The sequence below is a fragment of the Clupea harengus genome, chromosome 6, assembly GCF_900700415.2.
Source record: "Clupea harengus chromosome 6, Ch_v2.0.2, whole genome shotgun sequence".
NCBI classification, from domain to species: domain Eukaryota; kingdom Metazoa; phylum Chordata; class Actinopteri; order Clupeiformes; family Clupeidae; genus Clupea; species Clupea harengus.
The window spans coordinates 12,587,522-12,611,476 of record NC_045157.1 but is presented as its reverse complement, the minus strand read 5'-3'; the positions used below and the strand labels follow the sequence as shown (position 1 = coordinate 12,611,476).

The following is a 23,955-nucleotide window of genomic DNA, read 5'->3' as shown; positions in this document are numbered from 1 at the left end:
TCTGAGAGAGTCAGCAGCTGTTTGCTTCTGAGTGTTGGTGTGTCTATGAATGTATTTGCATGTATTTGTTTGAATGTGTATGTGTCTCCGTCTGTGAATATGCATCTCTGTACGGCGTGAGACTCTTGAGTGCGCCTGATGTTCTGTATGCGTCTCCATCCATCCGCTGTAACCCTGCTGCTAGGCTGGAGCCTGGATACAGATCCAGCTCAAGGGTGCATAAGCCCAGCTCTGTTGCCCCTCCATAAAGCTCTCTTTCTTCCCTGGCACCAGCAAGAGTTTTACCTCAGCAATATGGCCATTCATTTGCTGCTGTTTGCCCACGGCGATCTCTTATTTACCTGCCCCCCCGTCCCCTGCACCCCCTCTGTCCCTTTCAGTTTCTTCTTCTTCTGGTTTCCATGGATCAGTAGCTCCTCCTGTGGCACAGCCCCCAGCATAGCCGCCTCTCCCATCCTGCCTGCCATTCAGACATGAAGAAACGGCATGTTTGCAGACAGGCATCACCCCTGACATTAGTGTCTTCTCCAATATTGCCTTCATGCCTCAGGAGCAACTCCTCTCACAGAGCCTCTGCAAACAGAGTGCAAATGTTCCAAAATATCTGAAACATGCAAATTATTTTTTGCTCCAACCAATATCCTCCTGGGAACCGCAACCACAACTGCGGAGAAAGCATGGCGGAAGAAGCAACAAGAATTTAGCTAAGCGAGATGCACGCTGTGAGTTATGGGATATATTCCATGTGATTTACAAGTACAGATGCAGATATGCATTTATGTCTGGTTAACATCACCTGTCAAGGTTAGGCTTGGGATTTCCTCTGGATGCCACTTTATGCTGCTGTTTTTACGAGAAAAGCCTTAGGCAGCCAAGCCAAGCACAGTCCCCCGTCCCCACCACAGGGACTTAGACACACACACAGTCTCCTGTCCCCCACCACTGGGACTAGTCTCCATAATTTCAGTCGATAGTGTTAAGTGTAGATAATAAATCATTCCACCTCTTGTTGCTGCTTTGCGCACGCAGAGAGAGAGAGAGAGAGAGAGAGAGAGAGAGAGAGAGAGAGAGAGAGAGAGAGAGAGAGAGAGAGAGAGAGAGAGAGAGAGAGAGAGAGAGAGAGAGAGAGAGAGAGAGAGAGAGAGAGAGAGAGAGAGAGAGAGAGAGAGAGAGAGAGACAGAGAGAGAGAGACAGAGAGACAGAGAGACAGAGAGACAGAGAGACACAGAGACACAGAGACACAGAGACACAGAGACACAGAGACACAGAGACACAGAGAGAGAGAGAGAGACACAGAGAGAGAGAGACACACACATACATTCACACGCATTGGGCAGGTGGCAGTGTGAAGCCCTGTCTCTCCTGTCAGGGTCTTTCTCCCTGCAGTGCTCCCATAGTGTGGCATTGCATGGTCTGGGCATGTCAGGGAAAGATGGCTGGAGAGGAGTGGAGTTGTTATCGGCCATCTCTGAGCTGTTTATTTTTTGTTTGTGTGGCTTTGCCTGTCAGACGCGGTGGCAGCCCCTTGTGGAGGGCATAGCAGGAGAGCAGGCGTGTGTGCCAGTGTTTTTGTGCCAATCTGCGATGTGTATTTTTGACGTGTTTCTTTTTTTTTTTTAATGCAGCCCTGTGGGTCTGCAAATAACTAGACTTGGGGGCCGCAGCGAAGAGAAAGATCCAGAGGGGAGTAGGAAACCGCATGATTTACCTCTGGCGGGAAATTAATGACATCCCCTCTTAGTTTTGCCTCTCCCGCCGTGCAGGACGAAGAGGCATTGTTCAAAGATGGCCGCCTTTGGCAGCCCCACTGAGCAAGAACTTATGGGCAGTCAGCTCTCTCTCTGCTGCTGCCTCAGACCACCAGCTGACACCAGCAAGACCTCACACCCACTGTAATTAATACTGAGAAGAACCAAGGCACATCAAGCAGGTCCCATGCCATCACCAATTAACCTACTGACATTAGAAGTCGTGTATTCTCTCAATCTCTATGGACCCTGCTAAGCAAGAGTGGGGGGAAAAAATTCACAAGGATGAGATGAGAGGTGTTGCCATGGACACAGTGATAATTGAGGATCATTTGAGCTTGGCCCTGCGACCCCAAGTATGTCTCTTGGGTGGAAGGCAGACTTCTTTTTGAAGTTGGCTCCGAATTAGAGGAAACTTCCGGCATAATGACCTTGATTGGGCGCACGGCGCAGTGCCATGGAGAGCTCACACGGTTGACCTGACTTGACCTGGGAGGCCGACCTGATATGAGGTGAACGGTTCCGTGATGAGGCCGTGTTTTGTCAAATCCCATCTTCACCTCGGTGCCTCAACGGAGCTGAGGTGTCAAGAGTTCTGATATGATACGCTTATATAATAGGTATTATACTCAAATAATTTTGCTCTTGAGTTCCTTCCTGCATTCCTAACTTGCCTCCTCGGAATTGCTCTGAGCTTTTCATGCCCAGCGCTGCCTTTGACTGGATCTACAACTCAGACGCCCTTTGGTCGCTGCTGGTGTCTAAAGACGTTAAGCGAACAAGACGAGAGGTCTCTCCTCGCTATTCCGTCCCTGTTACTGTGAAGAAAGCCTCGGTTCACATTCTCCCACAATCCCCTCAGCTGTGGTTTCAACATCAGAGGGCCTTCCTGCAAGGGAGTCTCTGTTGGCCTCTTGCTAAGCCTGCCGGGAAACGCGCTAATCCACTTTTAGATGGGCGCTAACTCCCACCGTTCCTAATGTATGGACAAGGTCGCACACAGCAGTTTAACAACCCGAGGCCCCCTGCTGACAGTCAGGAGATGACTCGCCAGAGCCTTTGAGTGCTTCATACTCGAGGCATTAATCCCACTTCTGCTAACCGCCCGGTAAAAGGGCTGTTGAGCTCCGATTTCTCAAGGACCTTTTGCAAGATGTTATTTTTTTGGGTCTTCCCTTCTTTCTCACTGGTGACCTTTTGTCCACGGCACTCTCTCCTGCTCAGGATTCATACCGAGGGATTTTGAGCCGAATCCCGACAGCACGAGGAGTGGTGTTTAAACTAACCTTTCATCTACACGTTGCGTTAAACTCGCCTTTAAAGGGAGCCGCAAGGCTAACCTTTCATCCTTCATCATTGCTTCCTCTGTGCTCTAGATGGAGTCTTTCGTCATGTCTGTAAGCCTCTCACCTTTTCCACAAGGTGTTTTTTCCCAGCAACAGCCTTCTCCTCCGTTTAAGCACCTAGCTCCTCTTCACAGTTCACAGTTCCTCTCAGTCAACTGTTTCTCTCCTCTGCTTTCTGCTCGTCGTTCGTGTCTTTTCTATGTGCTCCTCCTCACAAACATGTCTGCACTGCGCTTGTTTTTTTTTCTTCTCCTCACCCCTCTATTCCCGTCCTCTCTCCTTTTCTGCTCTCATCAACCCTCCCCCTTCCCTGCTCTCCCCCCTCCCGCTACCCTTCCTACCTCATGTGGTCACCGCAGAGACAGAGAGACCCACCACAGTGGCAGGTTGCCAGGGCACCTGTCGGCATTCCGCCAGTGCCGATAACCAGCCTGACACCAGTCAGACATCGACCTGGCACCAGGGTCCCTGCCAACGTGCACCATCAACGCCGACAATTCCCGCCATCTTCCCCCTAATGAGGGCACCGCCACACAGATGTCTTTATACCCAAAGATGGAAGGGATTTTTTGTGTGTGTGGTCGGTTGGTTTGTTTATGTTCTTGTTTGACAGGCAACCCTTGCCAACCCCTGAGATGCATTTTCACATGAACTGTTTATTTTTGCGCTGGCTGGGCAATTCTTGGATTTATTTATTTATATGATCTGTTTTCATGGAAATGAGAGTTTCTGCCCGTCGTGAAAACCGTGTGTTTGCAGAGTTGTGGGTTTCCTGAAGAGGCTACTATTTTTAAGGTGTGTGCTGCATGATTTTAGCGAGGGTTGTCTAAGGTTGTTTTTGAAGGATTGCCACAAAAGCTCACACAAATTGTTTCTTTTGTGTTTGTTTTCCATAGCAATTTGAATGTTCCCTGATCTTTGCTATAGTTCACAGCAGCAATCTGTAAAGTGTGATGGCCTCTCAAAGCTCCACCAGTCCAGTGTTGCCTTTTAGTCAGTATTTTAGCACAGTACCCAAGTCAGTCATACAGATACGATTAAGTATCAAGAGTATGTTATAGGACAGGTGTCTGAAGGGCTTAAACATTTTGCTCATGACCGACATCAAATTTACATAGACCTTGGTGACAAGATGTGTATTATTTCGCCACCATATGTCTGCCGGTGTTTCACCTTTATCGTGTCTGTCTGTCTGTCTCTGTCTGTCTGTCTGTCTGTCTGTCTGTCTGTCTGTCTGTCTGTCTGTCTGTCTGTGTGCGTGTGTGTTATTGACAAGTTTGTAGTTTATGTCCAGCCATTGTGGCTGTGTGTAGCGCTGTCTCTCCTGAGTCTGTGTGTTCCGTTTGAACAGTCCAGACATGTAAGGATGTAGAGACCTTAGTCGGGCTCTTGAGATTAGATCTCGCCCTGAGGCAAACCCAAAATGTTCTTGCCTCGACAGTGTTATTCGCTTCATTCTTGCTTTAAGTCGTCACCGGCTCCTGATTCTTATATCAGATTAATCGTCTGTGAAGAGGGCAGTGTGCGCCGCTCCGCTGTAGTTCTCTGGGCAGTCGAAACAGATGGCACCTTTGTGTGGAAGATCAAACACAATGTCTTCCGTCTCTCTCACACTCTCTCTCTCTAAATGATTAAGATGCTGCTTTAGATGTTTAATGGATGGGTCACGAGTAGAGGAAGTGGCATATGGCAATGGGAGCCTCTGGGGTGTCAAGGGCATGTTGGGATGCCGAGATCTGTGTTGCCATTGTCATCAAAAGAGAAGATAATTCTTGTTTTGGTCAAAAGGCATACTGATCCTATTATGACCTGTGAGGACCCATTTGAGCAGATCTTGGTGACCTTGGCAAAGGAGCTTCTTATTGCGAGTGCAATTATGACATTTTCTTGTCAAGAGAGCTTTGCAAGCTTTTCAAGTTTGTCAATAAATCTCATTGATCTCGATGGGATTTTTGAAGTGTTCTTCCCATTCATGATTCACGTCGGTTTTCTGAGGGTATTTCTGTGTGGTACTGTGAGTGTGTGGTATGAATGTGGAAACAGTCTGTGTGTGTGTGTGTGTGTGTGTGTGTAGCAATGTGACCATGCGGTGTGTGTTTATCATCTGTATGTACACAAACATATGGATGGTAAGGGAACATGAAGCGTTAACAGGACCCTTCCTTCCTCTGATGCCAGTCACACCACAGTGCCAAACACCCTGTCGGATGATCCATCACCAAAACACATCCATGCTTGACGGGTGGCTATTAACATCATTAATCAATCCTTTTGGCTCTCTCTCGCTCTCTTCCTCTCTTTCTTTCACTCTCTCTCTCACACATAGACACAGACACAGACACACCACACACACACAGACACACACACACACATAGACAAACACACACACACTTACACACTCAGACACACAAAGGCACACACAAAGACACACATACACACACACTGTCTCTCAGGGGTTGCAGCGAGAGAGTGATTTGCCATTTTCCACAGTCAGTGATTGCTGAAAACTTCTGAAGACATTGAAAAGTTTTTAGAGTGACTCGTTGTTTCAAAGACTCAATGAAAAAAGCGACTCAAAACTAATAAATAAATAACTGAGATGAGAAAAAGAGAGCAGCAAGATCGCTCTGACCCTTATCTCTCTCTCACACACACACACACACACACACACACACACACACACACACACGCATGCACACAGAAATGAAATGACACTTGCCATTCAGTGCTGGATCAAATGTCCCACATACCTAGCGGAGGCTCAATGTATCTCACTCAAGCAGCCTGCATGCGTCCTGCTTCAAAGCATTCACTTTCTCTATCTCTAGCATGCTCTCACTCTCATACAATCTCACACACACACACACACACACTCATATAAACTTGCAGACACACACACACACACACACACACACTCATGCATAGAAACTTGCACACAGACACACATACACACACACACACACACACACACACACACACACACTTCCTCTGATGAATAAAATCCTATCTCTCCATAAAGGGGCAGATAAAAGGATGTGGTTTCATGTCCCGTGGCCTCTCCTCTTTGATAAGAGAGCAGTGGGTGAGGTGGGGGTGTGTGTGTGTGTGTGTGGTGGTGGTGGGGGCGTCTATGTACATGTTCTCCGCTTCAGTGTAACTTGAGGAGACTGGTCATGAGGCCTGGCCTGAGGCCCACAATAAATTGATCTTAGTGCCAAAGCTTTAACGACTACCGAACGCACGCACGCACGCACACACACATAAGCACACACACACACACAGACAATGTTTGCAGATTTGAAATGCTACTGCACAGTTCCATGATGCTGTAAATCCATCAGGGCTGCTGTAAGTCAGTGCATGACTAAGTGTGCTTATGCTGATATGGGAGTGTATTTGTGGAGCTCATCATTACCCACTAATCCCAGTCAAGCTAATGAAGAGGGCTCCGAAGGGTCTGCTCTGTGTCTCACAGTGTGCACACACACAAACACACACACACACACACACACACACACACACACACACACACACACACACACACACACACATTCCGAAGGGTCTGCTCTGTTTCTCGCAGAGTACATTTACATTCCTTTACATGTGGCTGCAGGCTACCCTATACAGCGCTCTAACTTCCCAGCAGTCCTTTATTGATTTAAGTGTCTTTACAGATTACATGTTGTTAATGGCCACAGTGCAGTTGACCTGGCTTTGTAGTGTGCTTAACAAAGTCAGTGTTGGCCTGACTACAGTCCCTTCCCTCAGCTCAGGGCTTGGGGCTGATCTCTTTCCCATGATGCGCGTTAAGAGGGACTTGTGTTCCTGCAGAGGTCAGTAATGTCAGTGACATTCAACTTTGACCTCCAGCTGCCGTGGCTGTGTCTGATCCGCTCTTATGGCTGCCCTCGCGGTTGACCGGTGCGAGCGTGTGCGCTGACCCGTGGGAGGTGAGGCAGAGGCCAGGGGTGAGGGGCGGCTGACTCGGTCTCCATCCGGCCCCGCTCTGTAGTCAAGGACCACGGGGCTTATGGGGACTGTGCTTCTCCATCCAGAGGGCTGTTCCTGCGCGTGAGAACTGAGCTGGGGGTCTGAGTGTCAGAGACGACCCGTGGACGCGGGCATGGTGCTGCGGTGGCACTGCCAGGTGGCACAGCCTGGGCCGTACAACAGGTGTGCCCTCGCTTTGCAAACCTCAGCGACAGCTGGCATTCTCTATGTGAATGTATGTGGGGGTAAATGTGTGTGTGTGTGTATATATGTATATGTGTGTGTGTGTGTGTGTGTGTGTGCGCGTGTGTGCGCGTGCGTGTATCTGTGTGCGTGCGTGCGAATATGTATATGTATATTTAATATGTGTGTGTGTATATGTAAATGTGATAGGGAATGTGTTAGTCAGTTCCCCCGTCCCCTGCCCAAAAGCTGTGAAGCGCTGGAGCTCTGAGCTGTACCCTCTTGGCTCAGTGCATCAGGATGAAAAGAGCTTTGTGAATAAATAAATCACATTTACTCGTTATACTCACGCTCTGGTCTGCTCCCTGCATCCCAGAGTCACTCGCTCAGTTGTTAGTTCTCTCTCTCTCTCTCTCTCTCTCTCTCTGGGGCTTGTGCTCTCACTGAATGTAGCATGTGATCCTATTCTCTCTGGTCTTGGCAGCGTCTCCTCTGCTCACACAGGCGAAAAGTCAAGGTCACTCTCTTTGACAGTCTGTCTTTCTGTCTCTCTAACACTCTCACTCTCCACCACCCCCTCTCTTTCTCTCTCTCTCTCTTTCTTTCTTTCTTTCTCTCTCTCTTTCTCCCTCTCTCCTTTCTCTCTCTTCCTTTCTTTCTTTTCTTTCTTTTTTTTCTTTCTCTCTCTCTTCTTTCTCTCTCTCTCTCCTGATCTCCCTCTGAGCCATGATTGAGCTCTCTGGGGGAATATGCCTACCTGACTGTTCTGCCCTGCTGCATGCGGTCTGTGTGTGCAGGTGTGTGTGTGTGAGAGAGACAGAGTGCAGAGTGTGTATGCGAGTGTGTGTGAGTGTATGCTTGTGGAATGGCACAATGCCTGTCCTCCCTGTCCTTGCAGTGTGTTGTTATATGGTGTGTGTGTGTGTGTGTGAGAGAGAGATTCAGGGTCAAAAACAGCATCTGTGCTGCGGAGTAAAGCAGTGAGGTTTGTCCTGTCTCAACACTGCAATTGCTAGACTGTTTACTTTGTGTGTGTGTGTGCCAGATGAACAGAGAGGTGTGTTAATGGGGAGGTGTGTTTGGGCTTTGTGTGGCTGGAAGTGCTCAGGCTAGTGAAGTTGGTTATATGTGGGTTATGTTGGCAAATGTTTGAAAGTTTGTGGCTAGGGCGGAGCTGTGTATGTGTGTGTGTAGTGGCATTAGCTTAATGGTGCTGTTTTCTCTTGGCAGACATGGGACCCGTTGTGCTGGAGAGGTCGCTGCCGTGGCCAATAACGGCATTTGTGGAGTGGGCGTGGCCTACAATGCCCGTATTGGAGGTAAGAGGACAACAAATCACCAGCATCTCTACAGAGACAACATCTCACACACAAACACACTCACAAACACACTCACAAACACACACACTCACACACACGCAGACACACTCACACACACACTCACACAAACACACACTCACTCACTCACACACACACAAACACACACTTTTCCTAAGCAAACCAATCCCTGTTCCTGTGGCATAGAGGATGGTACAGCCTGTCTGAGGCTGGTCACGTTCCTCTCCTCTCCTCTGCCCTCCTCTCCTCTCCTCTCCTCTGAGCTGCAGCCTGGGTCGGCTAATCCCATCCCATCGGTCTGGTTTATCACACTGCTGGAGCCTCCAGTGTGGCAGCCAGTGTGTAAGCGGCCCCTGTGCCTCCTCTGGAGTGGGCATGGAGGGGGAGGCATCTCCTCAGGGCGTGCAGCCCTCCCGTTTACTCCCGTCTTCTCAGATCCTCCCCTCACTGACATTTTCTGGTTCTATTTATGCATTTGTACATTTGCAGAATGATCCGAAATAACATCAAAGGGTGATGCATTGTTTGTTGGTGGCACACGATGGGAAAACTAAAACAATATCAGCATCACCGCTCACTCTTTTTGAAGATGGGAGGTCAGGTAGTCTTGTTTTTAAACCGACTGTATGAAAACATCCTTGGCGATTTTTACGAAGGGCGATCTTTACGAAGGGCGATCTTCATGAAGGGATTTTAGACTGCATTTTTCTGGTCAACATCTAAGCCTTCAACACTTGTTGAACTTAGCTTGTACGTGCACAGCTAAACAGCTTTGATGAGTGCCATTTACGAACGATGATCATCACGCGTGTAAGTTGGCCAGGTCTAACTTGGCTAATCGCACGAGGATCAAGTGTTCAACACCATCTGCATGGGCCCTCATTCTATGGGTGAGCCATACCAGATCATTTCTATATAGAAATAGAATAGAAATATATAAATAGAATAGAAATAGGCGGCCTTTCAACGTACAGTTTGAAGCCTAGACTGCTGTGGAGACGTCACCAACATGTCAGAATGTTTCACTTCAGAAATGTTATACATTTTATGAGGTTCAGAAGCCAGCAAAATGATTCTTTTAAACCCTATTTCACAAATTGGAAATGTATATCACTAATCTCTTCAAGCGGATTGCTCCTAGTGGTGAGTATTCTGGAAAACCCTGTTGCAGGCAACAGTGTCCTTCTATCTGCTCTTGAGCAAACTCCATTTGCTCCATTTTGCCAACTATCCAGACAACTGCATAAAACACCCACTAAACAAGCCCCCAGGGACGCCTAAACTTTTCCAATGTCATTTAGTCACAGGTGACTTACATTTAAACACCTTTTGGATAGTCACCCTTCGTAATTTGTGATTCATTTTGAACTCCTGATCATTTTGCCTAAATTAGCATTTAGCTTCTGAGAGATCAATATGGCCATGTGTCGCTCTACAGCACCACCTAGAGGTGGATTCATGTCACATCACCTCAGCTAGGCTAAAGTTGTGAAAGGGAAAAGCGAAACCATGAGAAAAAGTTAAAAAGAAAAGAACAAAAAGTGTGTTTCCTAATGTGTGGCTGTGTGATGGGAGGCTATTGATCATTTTTAATGAGGGAGTCGGTTTTCAAATCTGGGCAGAAGCTACATTGAAGCCAAGGAGACCACGCATGCCACACCACAGCCTCCAACTGCATTTTGATCAAAGTGGACGTTGCTGGTGTTTGATGTTTGCTGCTGGAGCCGTCTTTGGTTGTGTGTGTGTGTGTGTGTGTGTGTGTGTGTGTGTGAGTGTCCTTTCACGCATGCATACACACATATACATACATACATACACACACACACACACACACACACACACACACACACACACACACACTCTCTTTGTGTGTCCGTATCTTTCTCTCCTTTTCTGCTCTCTTGCCCACTTGATGTGGGCTTGTGGGAACAGTCTCTATTTCTCTCTCTTTTTCTCTCTCTCTCTCTTTATCTCTCTCCCTCTTTCTCTTTCTCTCTCTCTCTCTTTCTCTCTTTCTCTGTGTGTCCACTGTCAATGACAGCCATCATTCAGCGCTTGCCATAGTGTGTGTATTATTGTATGTGGTTTCACAGTTGAATCTGGAAAGTTTGAATAGTAACTATAACAACAATAGTAAATGAACTGCCCACAGTGTTTTTTTTATTTTATAATCCCGCCACCACCCCCCCTCAATTGACCGATCGCGAAACTCCTCCCTAGAACGGCCCTCGTCCAATCATACTTTAGCAACCGCTACTAAGAGAAGAAGGTCCGACAACTTTGAGGTCTGAGCAGCATGGTGAAACAGTGTACCTACGGGGCTTGTAGATCTGATACAGAGATTAGAGGGATGTGTCGTTTTTTTCCGCATTTCCAAAGCCCAAAACACAGGTGACAAGGTGCCGGCAGTGGATTATACAGTGTGGGAGACCCCACTCCCAACTCAATATATCGAAAAACACACATATGTCTGCTCCAAAGTAAATGAAGCTGCTTGCAGCTAGCTATCTATCTAGTGAACTACGCTATCGCTAGGTGATCAACTAAATATCTAGTTGAGAGAACATCTCCAAACAGTTATGGTTCATGACAACTTGTATTATTACCACTACAAGTACAAAACTAGTCTCTCCAACTAAAGTGTTAATGTTAAAATGAAAATGTTAATGTTACCGTCAAAATGTTAATGTTACGTCTGTAAAATTGCACGCTGAGCTATCCTAGCTAGCGATAGCAAACGCCAGCATTGAACAGAACTTTTAACGAACACTTTGTATTTATGCTTGATACAATTAATGGTGTTATACAGAGATCTAAGGCTATTTGGATGGAAAAAGGGGAAAAATGCACCACCTTTTTTCTTAGATTAAATAATAGAAATAATCATAGAAAAAATATAACTAAATTATTATCAGATATGACCTGTATAACATCCCCTGAACAGATCTTAGCAGAACAAGTTAACTATTTTAGAGAAATGTATTCCTTTAATCAACAACCAGTATCCCTTACAGAATTAAATTGTGTGGAAAGGCTGTCAATTTTCTACTATGTAAAACATGTGTATATACTGCTTTCTTTATTTTACATTTGTTAAGCCATTTATACTCTCTAATGCAAGGTCTGCAAACCAAAAGTCGGTCTGTATTATGTATTCCTTTTTTCCACCTCACTGGAACTGCTGCACACAGCTGATTGTATTCAAACAGCGTACATAATTTCCCAAAGATCTTACAGAAAGTATTAAAATCATATAAACTTCCTTTTGGATCAATCAGGTCATTAATAAATATAATCCCGTTTTTGATGAGAGTTGGGAAAAATAGAGGTTTACCCTCTATCAGTATGTTTCAATTTAACCAACAATCAGTACATTTTCAGGACAATCATTCAAAGTGGAGGTAATCTCTTCAAAAAAAAAAAGCATCATCGTTATTTGGAGCATATATGTTTAAAATACTACATCTTAATTCATCAATAGATATATCAATCAGAATCCATCTTCCTTCCGTGTCCTTTCTGACTGAATGGAGCATATATTGAATATGGCTTTCAATTAAGATAATAACCCCTTTTTTGCTTTTAGAACCATGACTAAAGAACATGGGGCCACCCCATTCCTTTTCCCATATGTTTTCATTTTCCAACACAGAATGAGTCTCTTGTAAACATATGATACCGTAGGATTTTTTGTCATGAAGCCAAGTCCAAACCTCTTTCCTCTTACAGGAGTCAGCTAGTCCGTTGCAGTTGTAACTTGCAATTGATATAAGGTTGTTATGCATTACAAGTTAAAGCGATAACAGTCCTATTTTCTAAATCCTGGTTACTAGCCACCATTGTCACGTATTCATTTCCCATCAAGACTAGGTAAATTAACAGCAGGGCCCCATGAACCTTATTGGATCTACTGGTTAATATCAAAGTAGCTTTAGTATTTCTGAAAAGGACAATGATTAAAGTAGAAGCGTCGTGAACAAGGGTTAATACATTTGATCCTAATACAAACAACAGAAAAAAAACAAAAGTGTGTAAACACAAAACAATAAATACAAATAAAACATGTATGTCCATACATGTATGCCCACACATAAGTAACATAAGTAAACAGAAAGCTATCTCTTTATTCATATCTGCAGCTGATAAAAACTTCCTCCAGTTAGGCACATAAATGGCATCTTTACGCTGAATGTAACCAGATAGGATCTGAATTGCCTTCTTAACATCAACACATGACACATAACATAAATCACAGAACACATAACATAAAACAAAAACCCACCCTTCCCTCCCACAAACCATGGCCGTCTGGTGTACCAAAAAAACAAAGAGAGAAAAACACAAAAATCATCCAACCTCAGTCCCACCTACTAAGTAGAAAGTAGCTCCATTTGAGAACCTTAATATATCCAATCCAAGTATTCTTGAATGAATGAACCCTCATCACTCCTCTCCGACGTCATTGTGTTATTAGGAAAACCGGAGGAGAATAGAAAGAAAAAAAAAAAAACGCGTGCCTAAACGGCATGTCTTCTTCTCCATATCATTTCCCACTTTGTTGATAGTCCCCCCTGTACAATTCTCCATCTACATACAGCTTGTCAACAACTAAGCGTGCCTTCTCTCCCTTTTGTCTGAACGAGTTCATGATTGGAATGAGGTTTCGTCGTCTTTCCACTATTTCCGCTGGATATTGATTGCTCCGGTAGAACCGTGTGCCCTTCAAATTCTAACTGAGGCCAAGGACTTGGTCCTTACATTTGGAGTTCGCGAATATAGCAACCAGCGGCCTTGGGAATTTACTGTTTTCTTTTCGGGGACCAAGTCTGTGCACTCGTTCTAGTTGGATTTTCCTAACCTCTTCCACGGGGATTTTGAGATGCTGATGCATAAAGTTCTTCACGATCGCCTCCAATGTTTCATAAGTTTCCTTCTCTTTTTCCTCGATTCCCATAAACAGGAGATTGTTTCGCATTCCCCTACATTGCAGGTCGAGTAGGTTCGCTTTAAGTTTGACGTTGTCATTGGTCAAGGTACTTGTAACAGATGTTAAGACTTTAACCTCTTTCTTTAGCGATTTATTTTCTATCTTTAAATCTTCAATAAGATGGTGTTGTGCTCAACAAATTGTTTTAAACCCACGACATCAGTTTTTAATTCTTCTAGAATGTCTAATTTCTGTAGTTGAGTGAAGATTGTTTGCAACATCTCCCTGTCTGCGGGAGTGAATGCTGTAGGCATACCATTGTCGTCCTCTGAACCAGTCGAGCCCACATACCACTGTCGTCTCTGGACCGTTTGGACTCCGGTGTAGGTTTACTGGACATGCGGTTATTCGGTTTAAATGTTTGTATGTGAGAAATTTTAAGATTAAAGCAAGTGCCAACAATAGTAGTCTACCGCCGCAAACAAGGCCCGACCAAAGCACTCAAGAGAGTAACCTAGGCTATATTTCGTTTGTAGTCCATTCACTCGGGATTTCGGATTTTTTTGCGGAACAAACAAATTGGTTAGATCTTACCACAACTTCTCATCATTTGGAGCATAATAGTTCTGAAGTTACTGAGTTGAGGATGATTTTAGGTCAGAGCTGCCTTAGCCCATGCATGTCTCTCTCTCTCTCTTCTCCGCCCGCACGCACGAACGAACGCACGCACGCACGCAAGAGACAGAGAGAGAAAGACATTACAGATATATAGCGTTCCTTGCATTCAGTGTGTCTCCAGCTGAGCTAAGCTCCTCTTCTGGTGTTTGTGTTGATGCCTGGAGTGTGAGCATATGTGTGTGAGAGTTAGTGTGCTCTGCATCTATCAGTGTGTGTGTGTGTGTGTGTGTGTGTGTGTGTGTGTGTGTGTGTGTGTGTGTGTGTGTGTGTGTGTGTGTGTGTGTGTGTGTGTGTGTGTGTGTGTGTGTGTGTGTGTGTGTGTGTGTGTGTGTGTGTGTGAGAGACAGACAGACAGACAGACAGAGCCATCGGTGTGATGTGTAATCCTTTTAATTAGCGCTGCTGCTTTTATGCCTTTCAGTGCGTCTTCCATCTCATTACCTCTCAGCCACCCCCAAACCCCCCCTCACACACACACACACACACACACACACACACACACACACACACACACACACACACACACAGCGCTTCAGCACTGAACTCCTGGCGTTGACTGAGCCTTAATAGGTGACATCCTGTTTGCCCTAAACTAACCCCTCTCTTCTCCTCAACCCCATTCTCCTCTTCAAGCACACCTTCTTCATTTTCCCCTCATGCTGTTTAAAACTCTATCCGTCTCTCTCACTCTATTATCTCTCTCTCTCTTTCTCTCTCTCTCTCTCTATCTCTCACTCTATTATCTCTCTCTCCCTCACTCTATTATCTCTCTCTCATTCTGCCACTCTATTATCTCTCTCTCCCTCACTCTATTATCTCTCTCTCTCATTCTGCCACTCTATTATCTCTCTCTCTCTCACTCTATTATCTCTCTCTCATTCTGCCACTCTATTATCTCTCTCTCTCTCACTCTATTATCTCTCTCTCTCTCATTCTGCCACTCTATTATCTCTCTCTCTCATATTCTCTCTCTCATTCTCTCAGTTGCTTTCTCCTCAATCGCTTTAGACTTGTTTTCCTCTCTTGTTATTTAACTCGTTGTCCTCTTTGCTTATTAGAGATCGCTGTGCATTGTGGGTGTTAGGCGTTGGATTGAAAGAGATTAAATCATGCGTGCTCCTTAAGTGCTGAACAGCAGGAGCAGTTGCAGGGCTGAAAACGTCCAAATCCCACAAGGACATTTACCAACTTTTACATCATTGACCTGAGACAGCCTGATGATTGATGATGGCATGTACATGCATTGTTTAGGGATTTTGAGAAAGAGTTTGAGGGTGAGGCTGTGTGTGTGTGTGTGTGTGTGTGTGTGTGTGTGTGTGTGTGTGTGTGTGTGTGTGTGTGTGTGTGTGTGTGTGTGTGTGTGTGTGTGTGTGTGTGCTGCTCTTCCCTCTCAGTTTTTTGTTTTTATTTGCATACTAATTATAAACACTGCAGGGATCTGTTCACAGGGTTCTGTTCACATATGCATGCTGCTTAGAAGTTTGTGAAGTTTTCTTTTTGGTGGAAACACTTGGATTTGTCAACCAGATTTTTCGGATTTGAATGTGATGTGTACTCCTGCGCACACACTTACGCACACACACTCACACGCACTTACACACACACACATTTGCACTTACACAGGCACACACACACGCTCCAGTTCCTTGTTTAAATCTACAAATGCTGACATGTTCGTAATCCGCTGTAATGCACTCCTGTGTTGCTTCTGCCTCCTTCTCATGTTGTTCTTTCTTAACACTTCAGACTCTCTGCCTCAGCCTTCAGAGTCTCCCCTCTGCTACTAACAGCCCAGTTTAGTAACAAAGTTGAGTTGTCCAAGGGTTTTATCGCATAGCCTAGATGGTTACAAACAAATCTCGTTCTACATTCCCCCCTTCGCTGCCCTCCGAAAGACCCAACGCTCGCAGCTGGCACTCGGAACATAGCCGGCCCCAGTGCTCTCCCTGGCCTGCCTGCCGTCAAATGTGCCGACTCAAAACAAAAGCAGACAGCCGTAACCTCATTTTCCCTCCGTAATGAGGTCTCTTCCAGAGACTTTGCAGGAACCTGAGTGGGCTTAGTTAAAGCATGTATCCAGGCAACAAACAGACAGGCAAAGTAAATAACGGAAGAAAAGAATGAGCCATGTTGGTGACAGATGCCCCCATTCTAAGATTCCTAGACTCCGGGAATGTCATCTTTTGTCATTTTGACTGGGTGCTAGCGGAAGTCTGTCCTGCAAGAGACCGACTGAGGCACCAGAGCGCAACAAAAATGCATTCCATCGCTCTGTTAGATGTTTCTGTGATATTTTGCAATGACAGAACGACCAAATAAGCCATCCAGCATATGAAATGAAGCTGGCAAGCTTGAGAGAAGAGAGTGTGTTTTGGTGTTTGTTTTCCACTGAAGTGACTGTACTGCTCTATATCGGTAGTCCCAGTGGGATCGAACTTTCTGAATAAATTCTTGGGCCCTGTCAAGAAAAGCCCTTCAGCGTTGTGTGTGTCTGAGTGCATGTATATGTGTGTGTGCGCATGTTTGAGTGCGTTTATTTGTGTACGTGTACTATGATACAAGCTGAGGTAAGCTAGAGAAGGAGGTGAGTAATGTAAACCACCACAGCAGTGGCCAGCGCTTCCATCAGTCCTGAGTTCGAGAGCGCTGCAGCCATGGCCTTGGAGTGAAGGTCAGGGGAGACGAGTTTTGTTGGACAGCACTGCACTGTGTGTGTGTGTGTGTGTGTGTGTGTGCTCACCTGCCTGGAGCCTCTCAGCGCTGCTGCAGAGGGACGCTGCTGTTCCCCAGCGAGGGCAGGGGTATGCCGCAGTGTGCCTCACAGCAGGAGCCTTAAAGGGAACCTGCAGCTCTGCAGGGCTTCCCTAGCCTCACCTAGTCTAGCCACCAGGGCCACCCCTCCCGAGGGAGAGGGTCAGGGCCACCCCTCGGGAGGGAGAGGGTCAGGACCAGGGGAGGGAATGCTGGTGAGGCACAAGGACGCTCCTGCCACCTCGGTGAAAGCACCCAATCTTTTGGCATTCTACTTCAGGAAGTGCTCCTGAATCCCTGGAGGCCTATATAAAGCTTTTTGTACAGCTCAGTTTTGTTATTGCGTTGTCCTGCCAAATTAGAACTGATTTGATACATGCGGTTCCCTCGATACTCTCTGCTATGTTTGTTGTTTTCCCCCAAAAAATATTTTTAAAGAAAATCAATTGTAGCTTTTTCCCTATTCATCATCAGTTGAGCATGCCTGGTAAAACCAAGTCTGGATGGAACAGCAAAAGCAGAGAGAACAAATAGTGCTCAGTGTTCCCTTGGAGAGTCTTTTGTACTGTGGTGCTGTTGTCAGCTGTTTTGACTGATAGTGAGAAGACTGAAATTAACTGAACTGGCAGTTGGCAGCGTTTGTTTTTGTATATATATTTATAATTCATATAAATGATTTAGTGAGAGCCGTTCTCATTAATAATTATTGCTGTGGATGTGCGAGCTCAGAAGGCACATGTTCATCTGCAGTTCCCGGAGCCGGATCAGAGAAACTTTCTGCAGTCCAGTGTTGGGTTGTTTCTGCTGAGCTGCTGAAGTCAGCATCCAGCAGCGCAGCACGTGCTGGTTCAGACCGGGCCACAGAGCTCCTGGAGTAGAGGGAGCGCTTCGGTTCCGATGAGCATCACTGCTGCAGAGAGAACACTTTGGCTTCTGAGTTAGGTTGTGTCCTGTAAGTTGTGAGGTGAGAGTATGTGTGTGTGTGTACTGGAGTGGTGTGTGTGTGTGTGTGTGTGTGTGTGTGTGTGTGTGTGTGTGTACTGGAGTAGTGTGTGTGTGTGTGTGTACTGGAGTTGTGTGTGTGTGTGTGTACTGGAGTGGTGTCTGTGTGTGTGTGTGTGTGTACTGGAGTGGTGTCTGTGTGTGTGTGTGTACTGGAGTGGTGTCTGAGCTGCAGTGCTCTTTGAGTGAAGCTGGCTGATGTGTTGTCAGTCAGTCGGTCGTTCGGCGGGCTTAAGTGGCGTGGACAGACGGTCACGCTCCCGCCTCTGCTACTCACCCCTAATCCAAACACAATGGCCCCGCCAAACATCCTCTCCCTCTCCCTGTCTCCTTCTCCATCCTCTCCCTCTCCCTCTCTCTCTCCTCTCTCTCTCCTCTCTCTCCTCTCTGTCTCCCTCTCCATCCTCTCCCTGTCAGGAGGAGTGGCTGCTGCACAGCTGTCATTCATTTCTCACTGGCACACTTTTCCAAATGGCGCTCTCCCTCTCCTCTGTCTGTCTCTCCTCTCTCTCCCCCTCTACCTCTCTCTCTCCCTCTCATTTCTCTGTCTCTCGTCTCTCCTCTCTTTCCTCTCTCTCTCCTCTCTGTCTCTCCTCTCTTTCCTTTCTCTCTCCCTCCCATCTCTCTGTCTCTCCCTGTCTCTGTCTCTCCTCTCTTTCCTCTCGCTCTCCCTCTCCTCTCTCTGTTTCTCTTCTCTCCACCTCTCCCTCTCTCCATCTCTCCTCGATCTGTCTCTTCTTTCTCTGTCTCTCCTCTCTCTGTCTTCTCTCTCTGTACCTTCTCTCTCTTTCTCTCTCCCCCTCTCCCTCTCTCTCTCCTCTCTCTGTCTCTTCTCTCTCTGTCTCGTCTCTCTCTTTCTCTCTCCACCTCTCCCTCTCTCTCTTCTCTCTCTGTCTCTCCTCGATGCGTGTCCCTGGAAAGAGGGTCATTTTCGTGGTTCGAAGGATAAACAAATACTCCTGTATCCTGTGTTCTGCTCTGGTGGTTTAACTTCATGTTATTAGCACCATGGTTTCATTCCTATAGCTTGTTTCTTTATTCTATTTTGGTGTGTAGCCTCAATCAGTCCAGACTTGTGAGCGCTTTAAGGCTAGCAGAGTTTGTGGAACGTAAAGGTTGTGTGGGGGAGCCACATCCTTGCGCCTCTGTCTAACCCGCTAGGCTTCCTCCTTCCATTAATGCTCTGTAGGCAACCCTGTGACCTCCGTCACAGAGGCAAGACGTGACGGGCCACAGATGAAAGAGCCCTGAGCCCCTTTTGTTTATTTACCAACCTCGCCCCCAAACGCCGGCCGACTCGAATAACCTCACCCCTCGTCAATGAAAGGCGCGGCAGCGGCATCCGCAGTGGTGAAACGGTTTTGAAGACGCCCGCCCTCTGTCTCTCTGCCCCCACTATAGAGGGGACGCATTCTAAGAAGTAGCTCCAGACACACACACACACACACACACACACACACACACACACGTATACATGCTTGCGGTGGGAAAAGGTTTTAGCCGTTTGATCCAAAATCAATGGCTGTACTTCAGAAATGAAACGGACATCTTTCCCCGCCCCCCCCCCCCCCTCTTTCAATCCCTGAGGCCTTGCTCATCCTTTGACACCCGCTCGCAGTAATCTTTGTCTTTCAAAGGCCAGACAGAAAAAGAGAGGGAGAGGAAATTGCCAGAGAAAGAAAGAGAGAGCGACTAAGAGAGGATAAGAACAAGAAAAGAAAAGCTAGAAGAAGGAGAGAGAGATAGATAGATAGGGAGGGAGAGAAGATTGCAAAGCGCCTGCCCTCATCGTTCAAAAGGTGTTTTTTTTTTTTTTTTTTTTTAAAGATCCGCCCGTGGAGGCAAAAGGAGTGTTTGCATCCGTCACCTCCCTGTGAACTCCAAAATTCAATCTGCTCTCCTCCTCCAAAAGCACAACTTGAATAATAAATGCAGCTCCACCTCCATCACTGGCTTTGTGCTGCACTTCTTGTGGTTTTTACCAAGTCAAGGCTTTGATGCCGCGGTTTTTTCCCCATCGCTTTCATTGTACAGTCGATAGCTGCTTATAAGCGTTTGAAAGTTACCCAGCAGAAACTTTGAAGGATTTGAAGGAGTGCCTTTTTGTCTCGTCAGTCTTCCGCTGTTCCACTCTGTGTCTGAAGTTGGCTGCACGCGGAATAAGAAGTGAAGCATAGCAAATAGCCCTCACCATAGCTAGAGCATGTAGGAAGTGCACTTTGGTGCGTAATCATTTGTTTGGTTTGAATTGGTGTTTTTAAATTTTAAATCTGTAGAGACAGATTTTTTTCAGTTCTGTTGGGCAACTGAACTTAAGCAGTGGTTCAAAAGTCACTAAACCCTTTGTTTGTTTGTTTGTGTGTGTGTGTGTGTGTGTGTGTGTGTGTGTGTGTGTGTGTGTGTGTAGGTGTACGAATGCTGGATGGGGAGGTGACAGACATGGTGGAGGCCCAGTCTCTGAGCCGTAACCCGCAGCACATCCACGTCTACAGCGCCAGCTGGGGTCCGGAGGACGACGGCAAGACCGTGGACGGCCCCGCCAAGCTCGCTAAGGAGGCCTTCCTGCGAGGAGTCACCGAGGTAACTAAGACTTCTTGTTGTCTTCGCCTCTCCCCCCCCTCTGCTCCCCCTCTGACGTCTATTTCATTAACTCCTGTTTATCTCCTTCCAGCCCGAGAGGGGAGTTGTCCCGTATTTATAAGGGCCAGATCTGGGGTAGAACGCTCTCCGGGTATAAGATAGACTAGCTTGCAACTTGAGAGACATACTCTCATGTTTTATAGATGAAGTGTTCCGCTGGATTCAGATTACATTGCTCTGAATTCAGCGAACGGATAACTTCCAGAAGACACAAGAAGATGAGGCGCAGAGGAATAGAGTAGTTGTGGTCATCTCTACCCTTTCCTCCCCACCCTCAGTCAGACATTTTGCCACAGTTTCCTGTCTGCCAGCCTGTGGCTCGCGAGGAGGCGCCGACACACGGTGCCGTCGGCCCGGACCCAAACCCAAACGCCTCGGCCATTAATCCGCCAGCTTGGCGCCTCGGTGTGGGCTCTTTGCTCGTAATGAACTGAGCCTAATAGAAGCGAGTCCCCGGTGTCACGCGCTCTCTCTGTCTTAGTCACACACACTCACACACACACACACTCACACTCTCTCATATACACAGACACACACACACACTCAAACACACACACACACACTCAAACACACACACACAAACACACTCGTTCGCCCAAGCCCCTCGTGGAGCTGACAGAGGAGTTGTGGCGATGACACAGTGGGTCTTAACAGCGCTGTTTGATTTGGTGCATGTTTGTCGCTCTGGCTCTATTTGTCACCGGTCTGTGAGAGCGTAGCGACGGGCCACTGCTGCGCACAACTCCTCTGATTTATCGTCACATTAAAGCTGTGCTGTGGCCCAGTTTTATCGCTGGTTTAGAGAAAAGTGTGCCGAATTAGGAGTCATAATGTCTTAGTACTACAAGGGGCTTTTGAAAACTAACCGATGTAGAGAGAGAGAAGGAGAGAGAGAGAGGCAGAGAGAGAGGCAGAGAGAGAGGCAGAGAGAGAGATGAAAAGCAGGAGAGAGTAAGGAGAGGAAGGAATGCCTGAAGGTGGCAACCCTCAGTCCCTTTCAGGCCTTTGTTCCCATTATGGCTCCGTTTTGTTTCCAGCAGCTTCTCTCTAAGCCTGTTTGTACAGGTCTTTCTAAACGATGTCAAGTTGGCGAAGAAACACACGGCCCCTACTAAAAGTAGAGCACTATGAGCTGGTGTCAGAAGCGGCCAGTTGCGCCCCGACTGTAAAAGCATCAGGGAAACATGAAAGGGGACCCCGTGCTGCCTCTCCACCGCGAGCTGTTAGTCGTCCCGGTTTGGGTTTAGCCGCTAACGAAGCAGATTAAACCCGACGCGTTTGGCCCAGCCCATTGGTCCTGCTCTAATGCCGAGCCATCATTCATCATCTGCCCCGAATGTGCCGCCTTTGTGTTGGCAAGCCGGCCGGCCGTAAACCGCAGATCTGCCCACGGAGAACAAACATCCAGCGCCTGAATCGCCCCGACCTTGGGCTTTTATTCGGGCCTCTTGTAGGTATTGTTTCTTTAGGACTACATCGTTATGACAGGGTGATTATCAAGGGCGCGGGCTATTACAGCGGGCTTTGTAGTTACGTGGGCCGTCATGAGGGCTTTGTGCGGCTGAAGAGGCACTGTGCCTTTTGCATTTGGGAGCCTTCATTAGCGGGAGAGGCAGCCCCCCAGGCAGCCACACACACACACAATAGACTGGCTCTGTTTTCTTTTATCCGCAATATCAATGACCATCTGCATGATTAATGAGCGGCCCATTGATCGGCTGCCACCGCTTCGTAGCACGCGCAAACATGCACCACTCAACGCAGGCCGCGCTAATGTGCTCGCTCGCTCGCTCACACACACTCACACACACAAATACACGCGCACGCAGTCACACACTCACACAAACTCTCTCACACACACACACACACACACACACACACACACACACACACACACACTTATATACAGACAAACACACACAAACACACACACACACAAGCATACCTTTTCTTTACAGACACACCCAGTACTACTGAATGGACTTCTGTAGGACAGGCAGGTGTGTTTCAGATTAAAGAAAAGACACCAAGGATATATATATGCACCAAACGTTTTAATGTCCTTTGAACGAGTGGCCCATGTCATCTTTAGCTCTTGTGTGCTTATGCCATTGTGTGGGCCTTTATGTGTGTGGTGACTTTAATTGCTTTTGAAATAGCTTTTGCATCTGTAACATGGAGCCTAGTGTCTATGATATTAAGACAGGACATGCTGTTCACACAGGACATAGGGTATGGAAATAGAAAACGAGAGAGAGAGAGAGAGAAAGACAGAATGTGCCTTTGTGTGTTTTCCTTAAGTGTACAGAAAGGATGAGCACTAGAGTGTACGTGTGCGCGTGCCTGTGCGTGCTTGTGTGTATACGTGTGTGCGTGCCTGTGCGTGCTTGTGTGTATACGTGTGCGCGTGCCTGTGCGTGTGTGTGTGCTTATCTGTTTATATTTATGATGAACAACAGTGCCCATAATGTGTTTTCGCCTTTAGATAGCTGTGGTCTCCTGAGCCCAGCGTGACTGCTGACATAGCATTGGGGAGCGCTCCACTCCTCTCCACCTATCGTGTGTGTGTGTGTGTGTGTGTGTGTGTATATATAAATGAGCACACTGTCTCTGAATTAATGAAGCCCAGTCACTGATACTGTCCTGGGGGGAGACTGGGAGAAAAGCCCTCTGCTTGCGCGATCCAACACGCATTCACCATGTCCCCCGGGACGGCCGCCTAATAGGGCCTGTAGTGTAGTCTCAGGCACAGCAGAGTCTCCTGTTCTCTCTGGACATTCTTTCATTAAGAACATTAGCCTTACTCTGTATGTGTAGTGTTCAGAATGCTAAGATAATATATATGGAATTCTGTCTGGTTTGAAGGAGTGTGATGGGAAGAGCCTTTTCCTAAGTGCAAGGTGCGTTTAGAACGAGTGACACCCCGCACGCCATCCGGATTCAGAGTGACAAGATGATTTATACCGTCAGCAAGGCAAAACGCAAAGATCCCATTATTATGTGTTCTAGTTAGAGGGAGAACTGAACCATTTCCCATCGCGTCTCCACGCTACGCCAGAGAGAAGAGTTCCCCGTGCTGCAAGAGGTGTGGGGGGGTGGGGGGGACCTTTGTGTTAATGTAATGTGGAGGAGACGCTAAGAGGATAAGGCTTGTTATGCGGCGCGTAAAACGACTGGGTTACGGGGCAGGACTGCTGTGCGGGGGCATGTAGTTTAATTTAGACGCTGGTGCCATAATCCCCCCGGTCTGGTGTGGGGTTTGGCAGCCAGCTGCGCACATCTGGAGCCGCATCTGCTGCGGCCCACCGCTAGCCTCGGCCGTTACCCAGCTGGAGCTGAGGGGTGGAGGAGG

At 47.0% G+C, this 23,955-nt stretch overlaps 1 protein-coding gene across 2 annotated transcripts in view; it reads left to right on the top strand.

Annotated features, from left to right (window-relative positions):
* furina (furin (paired basic amino acid cleaving enzyme) a) overlaps positions 1–23,955 on the top strand; it is a 115,187-nt gene that overhangs the window by 65,271 nt on the left and 25,961 nt on the right. For both annotated transcript variants that reach the window (XM_012836554.3, XM_031569032.2), the window contains exons 7-8: positions 8,499–8,587; positions 20,371–20,543. In XM_012836554.3, the coding sequence (XP_012692008.2) occupies positions 8,499–8,587; positions 20,371–20,543 (262 nt within the window). The remainder of the gene's footprint in view (positions 1–8,498; positions 8,588–20,370; positions 20,544–23,955) is intronic.